General features: G+C 44.4%; 1 protein-coding gene across 4 annotated transcripts in view; it reads left to right on the top strand.

Annotated features, from left to right (window-relative positions):
* gabra5 (gamma-aminobutyric acid type A receptor subunit alpha5) overlaps positions 1-24,946 on the top strand; it is a 32,361-nt gene that overhangs the window by 4,497 nt on the left and 2,918 nt on the right. The window contains exons 3-12 of one of the 4 annotated variants that reach the window (XR_009795817.1): positions 943-1,039; positions 2,635-2,719; positions 2,801-2,925; positions 4,339-4,406; positions 4,532-4,752; positions 6,118-6,200; positions 10,902-11,045; positions 16,014-16,166; positions 17,296-17,507; positions 18,845-19,203. Coding sequence is in view for 3 of the 4 variants with exons in the window: in XM_061825580.1 (XP_061681564.1) it covers positions 2,637-2,719; positions 2,801-2,925; positions 4,339-4,406; positions 4,532-4,752; positions 6,118-6,200; positions 10,902-11,045; positions 16,014-16,166; positions 17,296-17,507; positions 18,845-19,129 (1,374 nt within the window). In the remaining variant the exon portion in view is untranslated. Of the gene's footprint in view, positions 1-942; positions 1,040-2,634; positions 2,720-2,800; positions 2,926-4,338; positions 4,407-4,531; positions 4,753-6,117; positions 6,201-10,901; positions 11,046-16,013; positions 16,167-17,295; positions 17,508-18,844; positions 20,686-24,946 lie in introns of those variants that run through there. The other 3 variants (XM_061825582.1, XM_061825580.1, XM_061825581.1) reach the window with 3 other exon arrangements.

Genomic DNA, 24,946 nt, shown 5'->3' with positions numbered 1-24,946 from the left:
TATTGCCATTAGATGGCAGTGCTGCGTCATTTCGGAAATGAGCACCGCTTTTGAGTTGACGATAAAGATTAGGTTGTGAATCTCGGCTTGGCGCGTCGAATATGACAAATGGCAACGCGTTTTCGGACAGTTGAGCTACCTCACATGTTTGGTGTATGTGCCGCGGTAGGTAGCACAAAAAAAAGCCGCTGACGTAATTTGGGAATTGCTTTGAGTCTGTCTGGTTCCTCTCGTTATTCTTTTTTAAATAATTGCGGTGTCACGAAATCAAAACATAAATGTGGACGTGAAAGTCGGAGATCTACTGGACTCCCCCCCCCCCCCCCCCAAAAAAAAAGCTTGTTCCTCCACCTTTTTGCAACCCACGTTCTGTCGCCGGTTCCGAAAGAAGTTGGGAGACTCGGCGCGAGATTTGACGCTTGTGTTGTCCCAGAACCTCATCGTGTTTCGCGGGTCTTGAAAAAAAAAAAAAAATACTGTGTCGTGGGGGGGGGCTCTGCTTTGAAATCGGCAAAAAGGAAACAAAGGTAGAATTTCTCGACGCCGGAACGTCGCCACGACGCCTACCTGCAGAAGTCAGGAGTAGCGATAATGAGCTACACGGGGTACGCTAGTCTCTCCCTTTTTCTCTGCCCCCCCCCCCACATCGTCGCCATCCGCCACTGCGCACATCCAACGCTGCTGCTTCCCGCCCTCTCTCTCTCTCTCTCTCTCTCTCTCTCTCTCTCTCTTTCCTCCTCCTCTCTTCCTCTCTCTCATTCATCACCTCATCTGATTTTATGCCTGCCCCCCCCCCTCATTTTTTTCCCCCCCTCAACGACACCCAGCAGCAATAGCGACGCGATTGTAATTTCATCTTTTTCCCGGGTGGGGGGGTTACTTTCTCTCCACCCACCGCCGCCCACCCCCCCCTCCCCCACACCTCTCTCCCCCTTCCGGCAGAAGGTTGACGGGCAATTTGGAGAGCGAGGCTGGAGGACGAGAGGTAGCCGTCGCGGCGACGGCGGTGGTGGTGGCGGCGGCGGTCTCGGTCTCGAAGGTAAGGGAGGGGGGCCGGTCGGGGTTTTACTCTGTTCCGTGCGCGGCGCAGGGATGCAGCTGGACCGCTTCCCTTTTCAAACGTTCCTGTTTTGCTCAATTAAGCCTCCTCCTCTGTCTTCAAATGAAGTTCGTCGGGTGACGCGATGGGGAGGGCTGGATGCCGAAAAGCATATTTTTTTTAAAAACGGACGTTTTGTTCTTTCATTTCGGTGTCGCGGCGTACAAACGGCTGACTTTGTTGCGGGCAGCGTGGGATCGATTCCCGCGCAGTGGAGGTGTCGATTTGCGCCCTGCGATTGACTGGCGACCGGTTCGAGGCGTCGTCCGCCTTTCGGCCGAAGTTAGCTGGGATAGGCTCCGGCGCTCTCGCGACCCTTGTGAGGATAATCGGCTTGGAGAATGAATGTTCTTTGTTTTATTGATTACTGAAAAAAAAATTCTTACACGTGCATGCATGTAGAAATATCAATAAGCTTCTCTAAAGTACTAAACTAACTGGCGTATTAAAATATTATTTTATATTATCAAACTAGAGCAAAAATAGGAAAAAAACATGTAATAGGAAAACAAATGGGGGGAAATGCTAACTATAAATAATAACGTATTTGCAAAATAATGCACCAAAATTGAGTCGTACATTTTAAATCATGTGAAAAAATAAATAAATAATCCACTCTAATAAACACATTTATATTCCACAAGGAAATAACTAATAAATTATAGAAATAAATATAACAAAGGAATAATATACATGCAAAATAACATAAGAAAGTGAAATTTAAAAGAAACTGTCAAATGTAATTACTAATAATACCCTAAATAAATGTAAAACATCCCAAAATATACACATTAATATAATATAATCCCAAAATAAATTCAATAATAATTTAGTAGTAATTACATGAAAATAAGATTTACAAAATAAACCACACATTTAAATGAAGGTAGGGTTCTTATCAAAATTAGAAATAACAAAAATAAATCTTGAACAATGCATACAAAAAGAATATATAATTTAGAAAATAATGACTGCAATGTTTCAAACAAAAATAATAGCTTCAGTAGTATTAAGCAATAAGATTTCAAATAGTAAAGTTAGAATAATAATAGAAAAATGCACCGGAAAATATCACATTTAAGTGAATATAATGCCATACCAAAGTAAACAAATGTTAAATACTTGAAATAATAAATGGTTCAAAATAGGTTAAAAATGAACCATATAAATATTTCAAATGAACGTACTATACTTAGATAAAGTAAAATGACCAAAATTCTGAAATAATAAACACAACAAAATGAAAATACCATAAAACCACAATAATAAAGACATAAACATACCAAAGGAAATATTAACTAGCAGGTGCGATGAAATAATTCAAAGAATAATCCAGAATAATAAAATGATAGATAATAAATATTTACAGATCCATAAAAATCTGTGGCACCGTGAAATGTCAAACAAAAGAGCCGTTTTTTTTTTGGGGGGGGGGGTCGGGGGGTCGAGGGCATTCGAAGCAGCCGGCGCCCGACGCCTTGCGGTCCGTGCGTCTTTTTCGGCACAAGATGTTGAGCGCTGCCTTTGGGTGTCAGGGATGGGCGATGGGATGCGGCGCCGCTTTGCAATGAGACACGTGTGGCTCTGCTTCTTGCTCGCCAGCGACACCTGCCGCCTGAGGTGAGCGCCGTCCCGTCACCGTCATCTCGCGTGCCATGGGGATGATTTTTAACATTTTTCTTGTTGTTGTTGTTGTCCAAGCCGTCAGCAGGAGGCGACGGGGACGCCCACCGAGGAGGAATTGATCAACAACATCACCGTGTTCACGCGCATCCTGGACGGGCTGCTGGACGGCTACGACAACAGGCTGCGACCCGGCCTGGGAGGTAGCCAATCATTTACGGGTTGCCAATTTTTGTGCACATTTCCTTCATCGCTGGGGTTAAATTCCAGACCGCCCCGCGCAAGAGATGGAATCTGCAAAGTAGCGGCCAAGTATATACAGTGATGCCTCGGTTCTCGACCGCAAGCCGTCCCAGAAAACGGTTCGAAAAGTGATTTGTTCGAAAACCGAATCGAGGTTTCCCATTACAATGAATGCAAAAAGAAATAATGCGTTCCAAGCCTAAAAAAATTGGGATTTTAAATCTTTTTTTAAGCTTTTCCTGACAATAAACTGCATAACAGAAATACATGTATAGTTGAAATACTATATATATATATAATAAAATTAATTCAGAAAAATATTAGGGTTTAACCTAACCAGCGGATTACGTTATTTCCGGTTTTTTTCGGGGGCGTGGGAATTCACAACAAAGCGTGTCGTGAGTCAGCTGGTCTGGACGCGTGCAATACGGAGGCGTTCGAGTGCCGGTTTTCCTTCGAAAAGAGAGGCAAAAAAATCTTGAAATTTTCGAGGCTTTACTCTATATTCTATTTTTCATATATACATTAATCTCCCCCCCCCCCCCCCCCCCAGACCCCAAGAGAAGTGAAAATCCACGATATACATACGCGGATAGAAATATCTGCGGGAGAAAATATCCATTTTCTTATGTTTGATAAGGAAAAATATGACCTAATTGTGAAGTATAAATAGAAAAACATAATGAAAGAATATCTTGTTTTCTGATGTGTGTTTATCTGAAAGCCACAAGCACGTTTTTTGTGTTCAACCGTTCTTGAATTGCTTGAAATTCGATGACATTTTTTCCATTACAACAGTTTGGCAGGGTGCAAAAGAAGCGACATTGCCTCCTAGTGGCTAAGCCTTGTATGTACGTTTTGGGGACAGAATTTGAATATTAGACAATAGAGCTAACCAATAAGGCAGTCAAAAAATTATTATTTTTTTTTAACTACAAATATATGATTTCAGGCTTCTATTCATCAATAGCCTTTTTTGTAAACAATTTTTTTTAGTTTTCACAAAAAAGTGTAAATGACTTTCAAAGGATTCATATTTAAGGTGTTTACCAGCCCCCCCCCCGAGAAATATTTCTTACAATTAAAAAAAAAGACTTTTATTTGCGATAATTTTTTTTTACAGTACAACTTTTTGTGAATTTTTTTGCGTTATTTCTCTTAAATAATAATAATTATAAAAAATCACCAAAAAAACACTATTTTCTAAAATTCTTCCTTTTTTGTGAGATTATTTTCTTCGAGACGATGGACTTTTTTCACATCCTCACCTCCCCCACTCCTGTGTGACCCTGATTTATGAATTCAATTTAGATTTCTGTCCAAACGGTTCCTCCCATTTCTGAGGTGATCGTGTGTTCCGTCCAATCTTACAGAAAAGGTGACGGAGATCAAAACCAACATTTTCGTCACCAGCTTCGGTCCCGTCTCGGACACGGAAATGGTAAGAACCGAGCAAAACCACCCCGGCGGCCCATTTCCGACGGCGGGGGCCGTACGTCGGCCGGCCGCCCGCTTTCCGTTGGGCGCAATTTTTGCAAACGAGCGAAGCCGTCGTTGGTTTTTCAGGAGTACACCATCGACGTGTTCTTCCGGCAGAGCTGGAAGGACGAGCGTCTGTGCTTCAAAGGCCCCATGAAGATGCTGCCGCTCAACAACCTCCTGGCCAGCAACATCTGGACGCCCGACACTTTCTTCCTCAACGGCAAGAAGTCCATCGCCCACAACATGACCACGCCCAACAAGCTGCTCAGGCTGCAGGACGACGGCACGCTGCTCTACACCATGAGGTAGCCGCCGCGCGCCCTGCGGTGCCGTGCCGGGCCTTTTACCGAATGCCCCCTCGTGCGAGAGCCCTCCCCGAGTTAAACTGCCAATGTTCCTAATCGCCTCGTCATAAAAATACTAAATAAATATGTTACGATATAGCTACTTGTAAAAAAAAAAAAAAGCATTTTTTTCTTTTGGGGTGTGGGGGGGGGGGCATAAATGACTCTTGAATGACAAGGTACTTCTTTGACGACAAGATGCCACCAGATGAGTGCAAAAACAACAAATAGGCGAGTTTTTTTGTTGTTGTTATGAGTAATGGAGAATAGGTTGCCCCCACCCCTTCAAAAAAATACCAGCAAATAGGTGAATTTGTGAATGGTGAATCATTAATTTTTTATATTTAAAGTGATATATTTAAAAATATACATTTTGTAAATGTTTTTGCATAAATACAAAATATAGTAACCAATTTAAACACATAATGTTTCAAATATTTTTAATGAGGTTTTAAAACAATGGAACCCACAGGAGTGTAAATTTTAAAATAATTTTCAGTTTGATTAAAAAAAAAAAATAACAAATGAACGTAAATGATTTTGAAATAGGCGGCATGGTGGAAAGTGGAAAAGTGGATTTTTTTTTTTTGGATTTGACTTTGATTTGATTTGAATTTTTTTTTTTTTTTGGGGGGGGGGGTTGAAAATTGGAAAAGTGTTGGCCTCACACTTCTGAGGTCCCGGGTTCGATCCCGAACCCGCCTGTGTGGAGTTTGCATGTCCTCCCCGAGCCTGCGTGGGTTTTCTCCGGGCACTCCGGTTTCTTCCCACATCTCAAAAAACATGCAACATTATAATTGGACACTCTAAATTGCCCAAAGGTGTGATGGTGAAGCAACTGTTTGTCTCGACGCGCCCTGCGATTGGCTGGCGACCAGTTCAGGGTGTACCCCACCTCCTGCCCGTTGACAGCTGAGATGGGCCCCAGCGCTCCCCGCGACCCTCGTGAGGATAAGCGGCAAAGAAAATGGATGGATGGATTTTAAAATCTATAAAAATGGGGGGGTGTATAATCTAATATAAAAAAAATTGACATGGCTCACAGTAGAACTGCAAGTTGTGTTTTGGTTTTTTTTTTGTCCCCCCCCCCCCCCCCCACCAAAAAAAAAAATCTGTATTGTGCGTTGTCATTTTATTAATTTTGACATTTGTGTGATGGTATTACAATAGCGTCCACATGGTGGGGGTAGCAGTCTTGGCACTGTAAGTTCTCGGTGTTGGGTGACTTGCAAAGTCCTTTCCCGGACTAATCCTCAATTTGACCATTTTCTATATTTCATCCGGGATTTGATTTGATTTGATTTTTTTTTTTTTTTTTGTCCCCAGACTGACCATATCTGCCGAGTGCCCCATGCAACTGGAGGACTTCCCCATGGACGCGCACGCCTGCCCCCTCAAGTTTGGAAGCTGTGAGTAGAAGACGCCGTTTCCGTCCTCTGACGTAACAGAAAGTTGCGTCGGGCCTTAAGGCCGCCAGATTAGCGAAGAGGGTTTCCCTGCACTCGGCGCACGGCCATCGAGATGATGGGGGTGGGGGGGTCCGTGCCGTGCCGTGCCGTGCCCAAACTCAATTTGAGTACAGTAATTGCAAGGAAGACTTAAATACTGCACGCTTTTAATTGCAATGCTGCCTTCACAAAAATGAGAGCAAATCATAAAAATATGTCTTATTGCAAGTGCTACTTTTACTGCCCTACAGTGCCCTTCTATCAGTCCAAACAAAGTATACATTAGACATTATTTTGCATGTGTATTGAAGGATTTTTTTTTTTTTTCAAAAAATGTATATATTGTCGTACGCTTTTGAAATATGTAATTTTAGTTCCGTTTTCAGTTTTGGTGCCAAATATGAAAAGAGTTAACATCTGAATTAAAATCTAAAAAAAATACGTGTACACAAAATAAATCAGTTTTATTCTGCTTTTGCAAAATCAAGTTGAATCTTAATCAATTTCTCGTGAAAATATATAAAGTCAAAAAAATCTGACTTTCTTAATTTTATTTAGTAAAAAAAGTTTTATTCTGCATTTATTTGTGTGAAATTATGCATCTTAAAAGGTTTCCCGTTTAAAAATATAGTGAGAATATAAAGCTGAGGAATATGTGACAAGTAATAAAAAGAAAATCCCAGAAAATATGTTTCATAAAAAGTATATATATTAAAACATAAAGCTAAGAAATAAAAGGGACAAGCAAATAAACCCCAAATATAAACCCTGAATATTTTTTATTGAAATAACAAATTCTCTATTTGTGTTCCTATTCAAATATAATAATTTGAAATGATATTGAAGGAAAAATGTACAATAAACGGCTACAGTAAATAAAATAAAAAATGATGTTGTAATAAAACAAAAAGAAATATGAGGCAACTCAGGGATATACCTTATTTAAAATGCTTTTAGCTTGGTTGTGCAACGGAATTAGTCGAGAAGCTGACAAAAATAATCAAATAAAAGAACAACAACACAGAATGCTAAATTCCGATCTGCTTATTTTTTTTTTATTTTTTTTTTTTGGAAAGCCTTTTTCAAACTATATATCTACACCAAAAAAATCTGTCGTGTGACGTGCCGGCGGCCGCGCGAGCCTTGGAAGCTCTCAGCGTCGTATCCGGTTTCCTGCGACTCCATTAACCCGAGCTAATCCTTTGACCTCGCGGACGCCGGTCGGCCGGTCGGCCGTTCGGCCGTTCGGCTGCTGACGCAGAACCGCTCCAGAAGAGGCAAAACCGCCGTTTTCGCTTTTACAAACAGGCTACGCTTAACGCTGTTGTGCTTTTTGGGAGATTTCACAAATTTTACTTTTAAATAATCACTTTATATGCTTCCGTACCAACAGCAAGAACAGGGGTGTTCCAACTACGGCCCAGGGGCCCGTTTGCAGCCCGTTTGTCTTCTTTAGAGGCCCGCGCCGCGTGCCAAACAACATTTCACACGGCCTACGTCACAAATTAAAAAAAGAAAAGTATGAAAATAGAGCTATTGACACCCAAATCCCCAATTCAAAAATACCGCAACTCTGACAAAAAGATGGTTTAATATTGAGCTTTTCTACTACCTAATTGTATCCATCCATTCATTTTCTTTGCCGCTTATCCTCACGAGGGTCGCGGGGAGTGCTGGAGCCTATCGCAGCATGGGCGTGGGGGGGTTGGGGGGGGCAAAAATTACTCTTAAATTACAATACGTCTGTGATGACAAGATGCCACCAGATGGCAGTTTGTCCTGAGTGGAAAAACAGCAAATAGGTGAGTTTTTTTCTTTTTAAATATATGTAATGGAGAAATGGTTCCTCCAACCCCCTCAAAAAAAAAAAAAAAACGGCAAATAGGTAAATTTGTGAAAAGTGAACCACGAATTTGTTGTATTTTAAATGATATAGTTCTAAAATATATCCATCCATCCATTTTCTTTGATGCTTATCCTCACGACGGTTTTGGGGAGTGTTGGAGCATATCCTAGCAGTCAATAGGCAGGAGGCGGGTGGGGTACACCCTGAACTGGTCGCCACCCAATCGCAGGGCACATGTAGACAAACAGCCGCACTCCCAATCACACTGAGGGTCAATTTAAAGTGTCCAATTATTGTTGCATGTTTTTGGTATGTGGGAGGAAACCGGAGTGCCCACACAGGCGGGTCTGGGATCGAACCCGGGACCTCGGAACCGTGAGGCCGACGCGTTACCAGCTGCGCCTCCGCGCCGCCACCTAATCGTATAACAGCCGAAATTTTTACTTTTGCGTTTTCCGAAAGCGACAATAAAATAGAGTCGATTTGCTACTCTGGTTGCTACGCCGCTCTACGTTAGCATTCGCACCCGAAAGACCGGCGAGGGTGAGCTCGAGCGGAGAACGAACGGCGACGTTACGAGACGCGCTGATGTTGCCGCGGCCGCTCGGAGACAATAATCCCGGGCCCGGGGGCCGAGGTCAATCTGGGGATATTGAAGACAATCTGCAAAGTTTTCTGACACCACAGTCGCGGGATTAGCGCTCGTAGATTGGACTGCGGAGTGCCACGAGCACGCAGATGTAGTGTCGCGGGGGCGGGGGTGGACGCGGATGCTATACAATCGGTTTTAACCTCACAAACAGTCGCTTCTATCGTGCACGGTTCTGCAAAATGACAGTTTATTCATTACAGAAGGAAGCCGTTTCTGCGCACGTCGCGCATTCAGACGGTTAGCGCGCAACGGCATGCAAAATAGTCGTGGATGATTGCTTTCGACACGAAAAGGGGGAAAGAAGCACGTGTCAGGTGCTTTCTTCTGTGGTTTTCCCAGACATTCTCTAACCGGTCAAGCTAACGTTCACTCCGAGTACCAGCACAACCGGTGCTTTTGATACATAACATTTTAATGAACACACCGAAAAATTGGGAACGAAGCCGTTTTATTCTCACTCTTGCAAATGCTGATTTGCCGCAGTGTGGCGCCCACTGCTGGCGAGGAGGATTTACTCAATCTCGTATTCCCCCCCCCCCCCCACCTTCGTTATAGCTGGCCGGTGTGGCGGTCTGAGCGCTCCCCCGTGCTGAAAAGTCCCCTTGGGATTAATTTTTCTACTTTTTCTACTTCCGCACCAGTCTGAAACTTCCCCGTCCGCGCTTATTCCGCGTGTTCATTTTCGCTCGGCGTGCATTTCGCTACGGACGTCTCACAAAACTGAACGCGGCCAATGAAAGCGCTGCATGCTGCTGACAATATAAGATACTTTCATCGCGTGAAAATGATATTACACATACTTTCGCTATCCCAAATGTGCCGTAATGTCTGAGCCGGAACGTGCTTTCCACTTGATAAATAACAAACAGTACGTTCGCGTTTGTTTACGTATTCTTTCGTTCGCTGTGTTCGGCTTTGCGAGACGTCCACAACGAAATGCACGCGGAGCAAAAATGAACGCGCGGAAGAAGTGTGGATGGGGGAGTTTCAGACCTGCACGGTTGGAGGAAAAAGTTGAAAAATGTTAAAAAAAAATTCTACGCGCGTGCGCATTAATCCCAAGGGGACTTTTCAGCACGGGGGGAGCGCTCAGACCGTCACAACGGTATAGGCAGCCTTCACGAGTACCGGGTATCATGAAGTAGGTCGGATGGAAAAGGGGTCGATTTCACGTTAAATTTATGCCCTGATCATGTGACGTGAACGCAGTCTTATCGTGTGACGTCGAAAATTGCTTGCGACGCTTTTAAAGATGTTTTTAGAGGGGAACATTTGCCGACACGTCCTCTTTCGGAGCCGCTTGTACCACACAAAATGTTGTTGTTGGATAAGCAAGCGAGCAAACGCGACAGTCCAGCCGGTCACGTGACACTCGGGGAGCACAGGTGGCTCGTGCGGGGCCGACGAAGACAACGCAGATTATCTGCAAATGCGTGTTGTTGCTGCAAAGGTTTAAAGATTCACAAATGGAATCGAAACGTCACGGAAGACGCAACTGGCGCCGCTGTAATCCGCAAAATGTACGGCGGGCAACGTCGGGTTGGAACGTTTGTGGCAGAAGTCGGCAAAACCAGTTTCAATGTACATGTTATGTCAAATTCCAAGCATCAAATCATTCAAAATACTAGAATACATTCACCAATTTTGTCATGAAATTAAATTGAAAAATCTTTATTGTATTTATGAAATATTTTTTCTCATATAATTTATGTTTTAGTATATTCAAGAAGTTAATAAATGTATGTGTAATGTTGTAATGAGATGATTAGGCTATTACAAAATGGTCAAATGCGTATCTAAAATATGTAAGCAGTTCATTGTTAAACATTTATCATTTATAAATGTGTAATTATAATTTAATTTATTTATAATTTATGGTTTTTAATTCTATACTATTTAATTTCAATATTAAAAATTACAATTTATTGTTTTGTGCAAAACATACTTTTATACTATTTTTTTTAATTAGTAAAGTGCTTAAAAATACATGACCTCATTTTAATATTTACTATGGTAAATTAATTATTTAAAGGAAGGATAGAATTTATACAAAATTTAACTCTTCATTTTAGGTGCGTAAAAAGTGTTGCATTAAAATAATAAATGTTGCCTTGCTCTTGGAAATTCAGCATTGGTCACACTGTGGACTGTGTGGCTCCCTCAGACGCGTACCCGGTGTCGGAGGTGGTCTACACGTGGGACAAGGGGGCGGCCAAGTCGGTGGTGGTGGGCGAGGAGGGCTCCAGGCTCAACCAGTACCACCTGATCGGCCAGACGGCCGGCACCGAGGACATCTCCACCAGCAGAGGTCAGCGCGCGTGTCCGGGAGCCGCGTTTGAACATTAGCGGGGCCCAATAGAGGAAATGCTCGGATAACCATTTTAACCCCCCCAAAAAAATAGTTGAATGAGTGCGGATAAACCACCACGAAGCGTTTTTGAGGTTGGTTTCCCCTCCAAAAAGGAAAAAAAAAAAATGTCATTGTAAAAGAAATCTGTGGCTAGGTGACTCCGCGGGGGGCTCAAGCGCTAAGCTAGCATTTGAGCCAGTCAACAGGAAGTGATAGCAAATACATGTTTGTAATGTGACATTCGTCAATTTTGCAGTGGGGGGGGTAATGGCGACCCAATCCACTGTTATTTACGTCATAAAGTTTGTTTGTTTTTTTAAAACTCAGTTTTACTTTGGCGCCATCTAGTGGCATATTAGTGTCAAGGAAGTACGCTGACGTTTGTTTCATTTTTGTTGCTGTGTTGTGGCTTCCTTCTCCATGCATTAATCGTACAAACCCTCATATGAATTTTTAGAAATGATGTGGAAAAACTTGTGAATCCCAACCATAATCAAACAAGGTTATGATATTATTATTTTATTATCATAAGGTCTCGTTCCGTCCGTCAAACATTGCGGCGAATTTGCCGCTCAAGCTGTGTTTGTCACTGCGACTCCCGCGGACGCCGTCGCAGGCAAACGTTTTCAAATCAAGCCCGACAAGGACGAGAATGAATCACACGGATTTGAGAAGTCCTCCCACACACCGCCAGCTGTCCCCCCCAGACCCCCCCCCCCGCCCCCATCCCTTCCTAGCCCCTGTCTCGGGGACAAAAAAAAAAAAAAAAAAAAAAACACTTATCCCACCATCCCGGCTATTGGGTGTGCAGGGATAATCCAGACGCGAGGCCCGTCGGTCAGTTGTGCTTTTACCCGAGTGACGCCATCGCGCGCCGGATTGGCCGCTGACGTGTTCGAGGGAGGAAGACAGAAAGGAGGGAGGGAGGAAGGGAGGCAGGTAGGGAGGGCCCGGCCCGGTCCGGCGCCCTCCGCCTCTCTTCGCATGCCTAAGAGGGTAAAGGTGTGAATGTGACATTCCCAAACGCACCCTCGTGCAACGTCCAGACAGAGTTGGCGCACCCCTCGCTTCCTTAAAAAAAAAACAAGCATCCATCCATCCATCCATTTTCATTGCCGCTTATCCTCACGAGGGTCATGGGAGTGCTGGAGCCTATCCCGGCTGCCAACGGCCAGGAGGCGGGGTACACCCCGAACTGGTCGCCAGCCAATCGCAGGGGACATGGAAACAAACAGCCGCCATTACAATCCCACCTAGGGACAATTTTGAGTGTCCAATTAATGTGACATTTTTTTTCCCCAATGGCACATCAAAGATGAAATTTTGCATCAACCTATTTTGAAATAACCTTCCATTTTCTGAGCCGCTTATCCTCACGGGGGTCACTGGAGTCCTGGAGCCTATCCCAGCTGTCAACGGGCAGGAGGCGGGGTACACCCTGAACTGGTCGCCAGCCAATCGTAGGGTACATAGAGACAGACAACCAATCACAGCTAGGGGCAATTTAGAGTGTCAAATTAATTATTAAATAATAATTAATGTTGCATGTTTTGGGGATGTGGGAGGAAACCGGAGTGCCCACCCGGAGAAAATCCACACAGGCACGGGGAGAACACGCAAACTCCACACAGGCGGGTCGGGGATCGAACCCGGGACCGCAGAACTGTGAGGCCAAGGCTTTGCCATCTGAGCCACCGTGCCGCCCCGCCCCCACTAAATAAATAATCTAATGTCGCATGAACTGGAGTCCAACATCTGGCATGTTGACGTCGTGTTCAGTCTTTTGAACCGATTTACATTCAGAGTGTCAAATGGTAGTTCTGTCCGTTCTCTGTGTGAAAATCATATAAAAATGATCTTGTAACAAAACAAAAAGGAATATTAAACAACTAGAATCTGTTGATAAATTGCGTTATGCAGTTGGGTGCCTTGAGATGAGAGTTTCGTCCATTGCGTGACCACATGAAAAAAAAAAAAAAAAAAAAAGTTTTTACAAACCCAATTCCAATCACGTCGGGACATAAAATCAGAATTCAATGATTTGCGATCATCATTATTCTTCTATGCTTATCCTCACGAGGGTCGCAGGGAGCGCCGGAGCGTATCCCAACTGTCAACGGGCGAGAGGAGGCGGGGTACACCCTGAACTGGTCGCCAGCAGATCGCGGGGAAAATCGAGACAAACGGTCGCACTCACAATCACACCTCGGGGCAATTTAGAGCGTCCAACTAATGTCGCATGTTTTTGGGATGTGGGAAGAAACCACCCGGAGAAAAGCCACGCAGGCACGGGGAGAACACGCAAACTCCACACAGGCGGCTCCGGGATTGAACCCGGGACCTCGGAACTAATTGAAACTAAATTAAAGAATGACAACGTTTATTGCGCATGCGAGGATTTTGGTATAGTATCATAATTTGGGACTTTCCACGTTATGGATATGGCGTAGACGCTCACTCGACGGGGTACACCCGGGATCACGTGACCGTACGCGTAAAATCGCGCGGCGCCGGCGGAGGAAACCCTGCCGTGACGCCGGCGCTTTCGTCTCGAAGACAGACGGAGCCTCCAGACTTAATTAGCGGCGCTAATCTGAGGTGCAAGCCCTCCTTAAGCGGGCCCGGAATAGCTCGCGGTGGACACAGTTGACCCCCGACCCGCCGCGTTAAGCCCGCGCCGCGTGACGCCGGCAAAGCCCGAAACGGGCCCTGGCGGGTCGGCGCCTACTCACCAGTTGACCAGCATGGCGGCGTTGTTCTCCGCGATGAAGGGCAGCTCGCCGCACGCGCTCCAAAATCCAAACGTTAAAATCCACCAAGGCTGCATTTTTTTTTTTTTTAATTTTATTCAAAAATTTGCCACACCTTCCCGTCCACGTTTCAAAATCAAAACAAGAGAAGAGGGGTCAGACGAGAGCGAGGCCGGGGCGACGCCGGCGCCCCCGGGCTCGTCCGACGGGCGTTCGTCCGCTGGCTGAGGACATGACGGGTGCTCAAGTTGTCCGGCGCTCGGGGGTGGGTGGGGGGGGGGGGGGGGGGGGTCCCGCCGCCGCTGCCGTTGCCGCCGTCGTCGCCGCCCTCCGCCCCTTTGCTCCGCCTCTGGTGCGACGCGCTCTACCGGCTCAGGAGAGGATGTGCCAATCCAGAGAATGCGCGCACACGCGCACACACGGGATGCGGATTGTGACGGGGGGGGGGGGGGGATTAGCGGGACGGGGGGGGGTATGGGGGGGGTCTGATTTTGCCAGGAGAAAGCGGCTGTCATCTGTGGATTTTTTTTTTTATCTATTTTTTTCCACGGGAGAGGAAATAAAATGCAATCTCCCGTTGGTTAACGGGATGATGATGATGATGATGATGATGACTCGCCCGGCAACCTATTTGCTGTATTTTGACTTCACGTGACAAATATGAGTGAGATCAAGCTCGCAGATTTCAGGAAATTTCATAAAACAAAAGCTCAAAGCGGCCTGTTTAACGTGTGTAACGTCTCCATTTTCTTAGCCGCTTATCCTCATGAGGGTCGCAGGGAGTGCTGGAGCCTATCCCAGCTTTCAACGGGCACACCCTGAACCGGTCGCCAGCCAATCGCAGGGCACATCGAGACAAACGGCAGCACTCGCAGTCACACCTACGAGCAATTTAGAGTGTCTGATTAATGTTGCATGATTTTGGGATGTGGGAGGAAAACAGAGTGCCCACCCGGAGAAAAGCCACGCAGGCACAGGGAGAACGTGCATACTCCACACAGGCGGGGCCGGGATCGAACCCGAGTCCTCGGAACCGTGAGGCCGATGCTTTACTCGCCGCTATTTTACAATAATATTGTATTTTTGAAGCTCCTCAAGTCCAAGGATTGCCAAGAATCCACTTGATCCTGGACTGAGATCCAAAACAACATGGCTGAGGTCAAAGGTCAAAAACCCACTTGCTCTCAATGACACCCGAAAAACAATGGCCGAGGTAACCCAGCGGTTCTCAAACGGTCCGTACCAAGTACTCCTTTCAAAATTACTTGGTTCTGAAAGAAAGTAGCATACTAGGCCTAAGTGTTCATCAGACTGCGACAGCGGATTTAGCCTGAGAAATTACATTTAACGTTATTGTGAGCCGCGGTGACCTCGGGCGTGGTTTCTACATTCACCCATCCGTCCATTTCCTTAGCCGCTTATCCTCACGAGGGTCGCTGGGAGCGCTGGAGCCAATCCCAGCTGTCGACAGGCAGGAGGTGGGCGGGGCACACCCTGTATTGTTTGCCGGCCAATCGCAGGGCACATCTGGACAAACAGCCACACTAGCAATCACACCTATGTGCAATTTAGAGTGCCCAATTAATGTTGCATGTTTTGGGGACGTGGGAGGAAAGCCGAGGTCGAACCTGGGTCCTCAGAAGTGTGAGGCCTTTACCAGCTGGTCCACCGTTCCGCCCTCTACATTCACTTTAGGAAAACAATTCCATTAAAATATGTATCTCATACAAACATTCAATAGAAGTATATAAAAATGTGTTTAAAAAAAACAAAAAGACAATTTGAAAGACTTAAATGCAAATATATTGACCTTCAAAGTTTTGATTTTGTCCACCATGAGAGGGAGCCTGCGTACCATCCAACCATTCATTTTTCTTCACCGCTTATCCTCACGAGGGTCGCCGGGAGTGCTCTAGCCAATCCCAGCTGTCAGTGGGCAGGAGGCGGGGCACACCCCCGAACTGGTCGGCGGCCAATCGCAGGGCACATAGAGACGGACAATAGTCGAACTCACAATCACACCTATGGGCAATTTAGAGTGTCCGATTAAATGTTGCGTGTTTTGGGGAGGTGGGAGGGAACCGCAGCGCCCGGAGAAAATTCGCAAACTCCACATAGGCGGGGCGGGATTTGAAGCACGTGCGAGACCCTCTAAGCAGTATTCAATGTGGACCAGGTCAGTACACGGTGATGATGGCTCACTTCTACCTGAAGAGGAAGATCGGCTACTTCGTGATCCAGACGTACATGCCGTGCTTCATGACCGTCATCCTGTCCCAGGTCTCCTTCTGGCTCAACCGCGAGTCCGTCCCCGCCCGCACCGTCTTCGGTAAGGCGCGTTTGAGTCCGACTCCCGACGTGGCCGCTGCTCGCGCTCACGAGGCCGCGCCCCTCAAAGGCACACATTGAGCACACGCAATAATGACACTTCAGAAAGTTGATGAGTTGATTATTTTTTTTTTTTTTCCAAGGCGCATCGAGTAATCGACAACAAATCGATTTTGAAAATAGGATAATCGTTGATCGACCTTCTTATTCAAACTTGAAATCGCTCAAATCCTCGGAATTTGAGCCTCTCGACATTAAATATTGTCCGATTTTTGTATTTCCCATGAAAGCAGCTTTATTTGTAATCCAAATAAGACGTTTTCAAGCACTTTGGAAAACAATAATGGACATTTTTGCCCATTTTCTTGCAAATCCTCATCACTTTGTTTCTCATTTTGAAATTATGTCCTGCTTTAGCTCGATAGACAGACAGACAGACAGAGAGAGAAAAAGATGTCAAGTACGGATGTGTGGCGGACGTATTGCGATGTGCCTTTGAGATCGTGACCTTTGCCCTTTCGCAGTGTCGGTCATGTGGTCAGTTATACATTTCGGATGGATGGATGAATGGAGGAAGGACAGACAGACGATAGATAGATAGATAGATAGATCGATAGATCGATCGATCGATCGATAGACAAGGATGGATGGACCGACCGACAAGATCGATAGATAAAAAGTATATAGAAAGATTCATCAGATTCATCTATAAATTAAGGAACAAATCAACACAATCAATTCATGATCATTCTAATCTAATCAGATTATTAAAATAAATGCTAGTTGGAGCCCGAATTCTTAGGTTTCTATATATGATATTTTTATTTTGTAAAAATGTAGCAAAAAAAGTTTTGCGGGGCTGTGCATGGCAGCAATTTTTGAACCAACATTTTTTTTTTTCCATTATTTTTCTCAAAACTGCCACTGCACTTTCTGATGATATATAATATTATGATATGTAAGCACCTGTTTATATCATTTGCAGTGGCGTGAAAAAGTATTTGTCACCCGAGACAAAAACAAAGTACGCTTTTGTACTCTTTTTTTTGTTTTTTTTTTTTTCAAATCATAATTTGCTTATCGACGTCGTTCTCTCTGCCACCCGCACACGCACGATGTGCCCCCCCCAGGGGTCACCACGGTGTTGACCATGACCACGCTGAGCATCAGCGCCCGCAACTCGCTGCCCAAAGTGGCCTACGCCACCGCCATGGACTGGTTCATCGCCGTGTGCTACGCCTTCGTCTTCTCCGCCCTGATCGAGTTCGCCACCGTCAACTACTTCACCAAGCGCAGCTGGGCCTGGGACGGCAAGAAGGCCATGGAGGCCCAGCAGCCCAAAGTAAGTCTTGGTCCACGTCAGGTAGGACTGGGTTGGGGGGGGAATGAATCCGAAAACGTGAAAAAATTCGCTACAGGTACGTTTGTTTTTTGGTGGCGCGGTGTGAAAGCGTTGGCCTCACAGCTCTGAGGAGTTCTCAATGTACCCTACGATTGGCTGGCGACCAGTTCAGGGTGTACCCCGCCTCCTGCCCGTCGACAGCTGGGATAGGCTCCAGCACTCCAGCGACCCTCGTGAGGATAAGCGGCTAAGGAAATGGAAGGTTATTTCAAAATAGGTTGACGCAAAATTTCAGCTTTGATGCGGCATTGGGGAAAAAAAATAAGTGAAATGTTGCGCCCCGGAACCAAGTCTTCGCCGTCGGAATCACGCGTTTCACACGGATATTTATAATAGACGGACGCAAGTCTTGGGCCGATGAGAAACTTCGATAAACAAGATTTGATTTTAAAGGAATTTTTAGATGTGTAATTCACACCTAGATGAATGAATGATGAACTTGAATGATAATGAGCATTTTGTTGTTGTTTTATTTTTTAGCTAACGATGTAATCACCAGAGGGCTAATGCTAATGCTAATTGCAATTGCTAAGCGTTTATCATTTTGCGGTCTGAAATTCTGTACACCAAGTTCATAGCTTGCGCTCGGAACCAGAATATACTGCGCAGTTTGACCCATTTCAACCCACTGAAGTCCGTCCCTCGTGTACATTTTAATCGTTTGAAAAAAAATGTGTACAGTACAGACTCGGTTCTTGAACAAATCGGTTTTCGAGCGAAAATTTCGCGATTTTTTTGCTTCTGTTTTCAAACGAAAATCGCGAATCGAACGGCCACAACAAAACCCGGAAAATAACGGAGCACGCGCGGCCCGACCAGCTGACCCACCCACGACGCGCTTTGCGATTGTCAATTCAAACGCACCCCCGAAAAAAAAAACGGAAAAAACATAACTTGGGCGGCGGTTGATTCGGTTTTCGAACAAATCGGTTTTCGAATCGCCTTCTCGAACGGATTGTGGTCGAGAACCGAGGCTCTACTGTGTTTTTGTGTTTTTTTTGTTTTTTTTTTTTTTAAGTCATAAATGTGTGGGTGGTGATTTTTGATCGATAGGAGGATCAATTCTCAAAAAATTCAATGGTGACGGCTCCAATTTTAGGGCTGGAACGATTCATCGAAGAACTGAAATAGATTGGTCGACGCAAAATGTCTATGTGGAGGATTTTTCCCCACATGGACTAGCATTACCGCGGTTTGTAAGGGTCGAACCCAGAACCAGAACGGAGCCGACCCAACCGGAAGACGTCCAACGGTCACGCTGTCTTTTCATCCTCCAGCGGAAGGACCCCTTGGCGCTGTCCAAGAAACCCAACAACGCCGGCGTCAACTACACGGCCAACCTGAGCAAGGACGCGGCCGTGTCCACCATTTCCAACAGCACGTCGGTGCAGCTCAAGCCGGCCCCCGAGTCCAAAGGCGCCGACCCCAAGAAGACGTACAACAGCGTCAGCAAGATCGACAAGATGTCCCGCATCGTGTTCCCGGTCCTCTTCGGCACCTTCAACCTGGTCTACTGGGCCACGTATCTCAACCGCGAGCCAGTCATCAAAGGAGCCATTTAGACGCCGCCGTCGGACGCACGACGCCGCCGAGCGCTCAAAAGTTTGAAATGTCGTCCGTCTCGTTTTCGTTTCAGGTAATTCCTCGCATGTCGCTTCAGCTTCAGTGCGATATTTTCACATTTTAAGATTTTGGATTTTATCAGCGCCCTCGCGGGAACAGGACGGAAGGGAAAAGTTCCGCAAATGCTAGCTGGAAAAATACATACTTTTTATTTTTATCTCATTTTTTTTAGGTTTTATAGTGGTCATTTTGAGGTTTGTTTGGCGACAACCAGGTTTTCTTCAAAACGAACTACTGCAGTTTCGGGCCGACGGCTGCCGCATACGAACCGCTTCAAATTTCGGCGCGAAACGGGAAAACTCCACAAATTTGAAAATTCACACCCTGAAGGGATTTTCACTGAACAACGCAAACTTTGGTAGGTCGCGTCTGTCGAGAGGAGACCCACAAAAAAAGTCTAAGAAAATAATAATATGTATAGAGAGAGCTCGTGCACGTGACGTCGCCATTTTCACGGCGCCATATTGCCGGTCAAACAGCTGCTCGACATTGAACCGGAGGAGAATATTTACAACAATACCCGAATTATAATAATAATATAATATAATGGGAATTATTCTTATCAATCTCAAATCACCTAAAAGTATTTATAATGGCAAGTTGGTTCATTTGAGAACAATCCGTGTTTAAAACAAAAAACAAAAGAAAAACAACAGGAAGTTGTACGTCCAATGTACACGGAAGCGTGTTGCGGCCGCACATTAATCTTTGGTAAACCTCTCCCCGACAGATGTTTTTTTTTTAATATGCATTGTTCTCAAATGAGTTCAATGCGTATTATTCGTGGGCAGGGTCCCATTTTTAGGACATCATGATTTTCACGCATTACATCCTTCAGTATATCAAAATATTTAAGTGTTTTAATCTTGGTATCAGAAGAGGATAACTCATCGGTCAAAGTTAGCACGGAGTTATTTCCGTTGCTAATCCATCATTATTATTAATGCCTAACTGTCGTTCTAGAATAAGAATTAATTAATAAGCATATCTCTGCTATGTAGCACTTCACAGAACTGATAACATAGCCGTCCCATTCTTGTGAGAGGGTACATCTTTTTTGCCCTTTGTTTTATTGCATTAAACGAAAAAGAAGTGTTATTTCCTTGATTGTGGCCTGTTAGGAGACTTTTATCTCAATAAGGCAAAAAATGGCCACCCTGTCCATCAATGGGTTAAAAAAAAACAACAGGGAGTTGTACGTCCAATGTACACGGAAGCGTGTTGAGGCCACACGTTAATCCGGTTGTTCTCAAATGACTCCAATGCGTATTTTAAAAAAAAAGAAAATGAACCGTCGGTCACACAGAGGTTTACGTAGGTTAACGTGTGGCCGCAACACGCTTCGTGTACGCAGGAGACGACTCCCCGTTTTTTTTTTTTTTTTTTTTTTTAATACGCATCGTTCTCAAATGAGCCAACTTGGCATTCTAAGTACTTCTTGGGGAACGCTACGGAGGAGCCGACTCGCTTGTCCTCTTTTTTTTTTTTTTTTTCCCCAATCATAGATAATTAATGGCATTGATTACGAGCTGAAAATATCAATGGATTCCGGCAAAGGTTAACGTGTAGCCGAGTATGCTTCCGCGTTCACGAGCTGTCTCCCCGTTGAGAACAGATCCGGCAACAAAGTATTTGTCCGCTTCCAGACTTTTCTACGGTTTCAAACTTTTCCGTGTAAATCTCGACGACTTAGTCGCCAGATCCATGTGTAGATCCAGTTGTCCAAGACAAGCGGAAGCGAATTAACAGTCCAATTTCTTATCGGCGAAAACATCGACTTCGGCATTACATACGTGCCCTCTATGCCGCGTTTATTAAATTTTTCCACATACCTTCGTTTATTTTCACCTTCTAAACGTCTGACGGTATCGAACAAGACTCTGGGCGTCGTGCCACAAGACATATTTCCGTGTCGTCACCAACCGACTTAGAATGAGCGATGATTAGCTTGACCGGCAATATGGCGATGTAAACAAAAGTCACGTGATTTTTTTGGGACGCAGGTGCACAAGCTCTATATACACAACTGAAACGACACAGGAAGTCAGACATTCTGGTTTGAAGCGGCCATTTTAGGTGGAGTTTGTCCATTTCTCTGAGTCCTTCAAATTATTATTATTTTTTTGTTCCGTATACTCCCAAATTTGAACCACCGCTGCTAGAAAGATTGATAGCTCTAAAATTTTTCTCTTTTTCTCTTTTTTTTTTTGTCATTGCTTTTGGACGCAGCATGCCAGCAAGGTCAAATGCCCCAAAAAAAAAACAACCAAAAAAAAAAACGTTTTAGTCCACAGCAGCTTTTTCTTTTGTAAATTTTTTTTGTACAAATGAACGTGTTTTGCCTTTGGAGCGCTTTCGGCCACTGATGTACTCGGAACATGTTCTGATAATATTTGTATTTTTATGTTTTTTTTTCTCTCTCTCACTGAAAATGTACTGTTGGAATGTTCTGCTTTTTTGTGGATAAAAAATGCAGATAAATAGAACGCATTTCCTTTCCTTTCAGCTATTTTTTTAAAATCATTTTCTCCTAAAATTCCAATAAATTATCGTACTTTTTGGGGGGGGGGGTCTGCATAAAATCAGCTAGATCGGTGGTCTCAAACATGCGGCTCGCGGGCCATTTGCGGCCCACGGGGTGATATTTTGCGGCCCTTGAGTTTTACACGGATGGCACTTTTACAGTTTTGTGTGCGGAGGTAACGAGGCGACCGATCACGGCGGGGTCGATGGCCATCGGAGTTGCGACATGGACCGGGCTTGATGCTAGCTGAGAAACAAACAGCAGCGCTGTCAAGGAGCGTAAACACCAGCGTCCTTCATCTTATTTTGTGTTTTTAAAAAAAAAATTTAATTTAGATTTTAAAAAAAGATTTTTGGGAAGATAGGATTGTTTTTAATTTCTAATTTTAATTCCTCATAAGTTCATGTGCGCCGAGGCCAAACTCCGCCTCCAGCGGCCCTCAAGTTAAATTGAGTTTGAGACCCCTGAGCTAGATGATCAGTTTTCATACTGTTTAAATGCGATTGTACTTCACTTAAATCCAGTTTTTGTTCTCCTAAAATTCTGTTTTCATTTCTTTTCGGTGTGCTTTCGTGCGTGTCGGTACTTTTTCGCTTTTAAATGGGCGTTTTCTTGCATCAAATGTATTATTTACGTATATTTCCATTTATTTAGCCGCGGCGCCTCCACGCTAGTCTCGGAGTTGCTTTAGTTTTTGATCGAACGCAGCGACGTCTCGTTGTTTCTTGCCGTTTTTCAGCGTTTTGCATTTGTTTCTGTCTCCCGACACTTCTGGAACACGAATTGCAATGTAAATGTCTCCAAAAAAGTTTTGGGAGCACATGTATGTATTATATTTATCACATGAAAGTGCGTTTTTAATATGGGCTGTTCTTTAAAGCAATAAATACTGCTTTCTTGGGGCGGGGGAAAGACTATTTTGGGAGGATTTAGGTTTTTATTCTTAAAATCAAAATCTGCAACAACAAAAAAAAATGTCCCTTTTCCTCAAAAACATCAAACTTTCTTCTTTCAGATGGTGACTGCGACTTTAAAAACAAAATATATATATATAGAGAGAGAGAGATTTTTTTTTTTTGACTCACAGAAACAAAATATGACTCTTTGTCATACTTTTTTTTGACTAACAAAAAAAAATCACAAAATAAAATAATAATAATGATAAAAAATACAGTATTCTTAGGGTATTATGATTTTTTTTTTAAATTCCGGGGGGGGGGGGAATACCCTTAAACTATGGCACTTTTTTTCCACAAATGAGATCTTTTTAATATTTTTTTTCTCTCCAACGGTAAAAAATAAAATGATAACACTTGCATCAGTTGTTCCTCCGCATTCAAGATGGCCGACTGGAGCGCCTGATGTCACTCACGAGGCCACGCCCCTTGAAGGCACACGCCCGACACGCTCATACGACAGTTGTATTTAACCTTTGAGAGGAAAAACGCTCAAAAACTGCATTGACGCACTTTTCTTTGTAAACTTTGTGCGCAATACGTTTTGAGTCGTTAAGTAAAAAACAAAAATGATGACAGCACAATTCCAATTACAATTCCAGTGCCGCTTCGATGCTTCACGAGCTCCGCCAATCTTCCGCGAATACGCGCAAGATCGATTTAATGACGACATTCGAGACGCGTTTGCGCACGCGACGCTTAATCTTCCTTAATGGCGGGGGCGGCACGTGCTTGATTACACATGGCGCGCGTGTGTCAGGTCGGCAGTTAGCGCACGTTATAAATCCATCTTTCCACATCTGGCTCACATCTGCTTGCCGAGGATTTAGCTGCATTTAAGTTGCTTTTTGCGTCCTCGGCGACTTAAGCCGCCGGAGCGCGTCCGGCGCGGCGCGAGCGGGGGAAATGCGACGCCGCGCCCCGACTGACGCGTCATGTCGTGGTGGCACCTGTAAAGCTGAAATTTAAAAATTTCATTCGGGGGTATCTGATTCCACGTTTTTCATACCGATGCCAGTGATACGTACAAATCCAGTGAACACAAGGACAGATAATTGTCAACGTGACTCAACTCTTCTCTTTTTTTGCCCTTAGTATCGGTTCCTGGTATCGGCCCAAAAATGTATGATTTTCTTCTGGATTAACTACATCAACTTAAATACTACATCAGAATTTACAAAACTCAACATGTGAAGTTAAACGTGGAGTAGTTGTGGGGGGGTTGAATATAATCCTGACCAATAGAATATTATATTTATATATTATATTTCATGCAAGTGCCAGAAGTACCTTGATTGACAAATGGCTCAGTTTGGATTTTCTAGCCATCCATTTTTTTTTTTTTTTATATATTTTGTCTCAAGTTGTGAGAAAATATTTGCATTATCTTTAAACATAAACCCAAGAGAATTATTGACAATATTTACCATAATTTCCGGCCTATAAACCGTAACTTTTTTTCACACGCTTTCATCCCATGCGGATTATGCGGTGATGCGGCTAATTTGTGCATTTTTTTTTTCCAACGGCCGCGAGCGGAGAAGGTAAGAGTGAGACCGGTGGAATATATGTGCCGAGGAAGTGACTTTTACCGGTCCGGCCCTGTTAGCGCTGCGCTAGCGTGTTACTGGCGTGTCTCAGTGATTTTTACCAATATGTTTTTTTAACCGACCCTGTTAGCGCAGTGGAGCTAGCATTAGCGTTACCACGGCGGCCCGAGTGTTAAATAATGGGTCACCAACGCGGTGCCCGTGGCCAAACGGTAGCCCGCGAGGACCATATAAGGCGCCCGCGAGGTATGTTCTAAAAATACCATAGGCCACAAATTGTTACTATTATTTGTGCTTTAAATTCTGAATCTGACTTGGCTTACATGAATTATAATTCTAAAATACCTGTAATGTCATCTACTACAATAAATTAAAGCAAAAATATTTATGTATGTGTAATGAACTTTGTCTGAAATTTGCCGCAAACAGGGTCACGTAGCCCTTCGCACGATCGGTGCTAAAGAAGTAGCCCTCAGCCTCAAAAAGGTTGCTGAGCCCTGCGTTAAACTCTCTGTACCGTCTTTCTTTGTAAATGTCGGTTTCAATGTGGGCACTTGCGGATTTTACCCGACTGCGGCGTATGTACGTACCAAATGGTATTTCCTTTACAAATGTACTTGCTGAGGCGGAAAATCAGGTGCGCTCTCTAGGCCGGGAATTGTTACAATTGTATTCTTAATTAATGCTTAGACAATGCAAGATGCCATAGATAGGCTAATGAAACTA

Source organism: Syngnathoides biaculeatus, chromosome 7 (genome assembly GCF_019802595.1).
Source record: "Syngnathoides biaculeatus isolate LvHL_M chromosome 7, ASM1980259v1, whole genome shotgun sequence".
NCBI lineage: Eukaryota > Metazoa > Chordata > Actinopteri > Syngnathiformes > Syngnathidae > Syngnathoides > Syngnathoides biaculeatus.
This window is presented reverse-complemented; position numbering and strand designations above follow the sequence as displayed.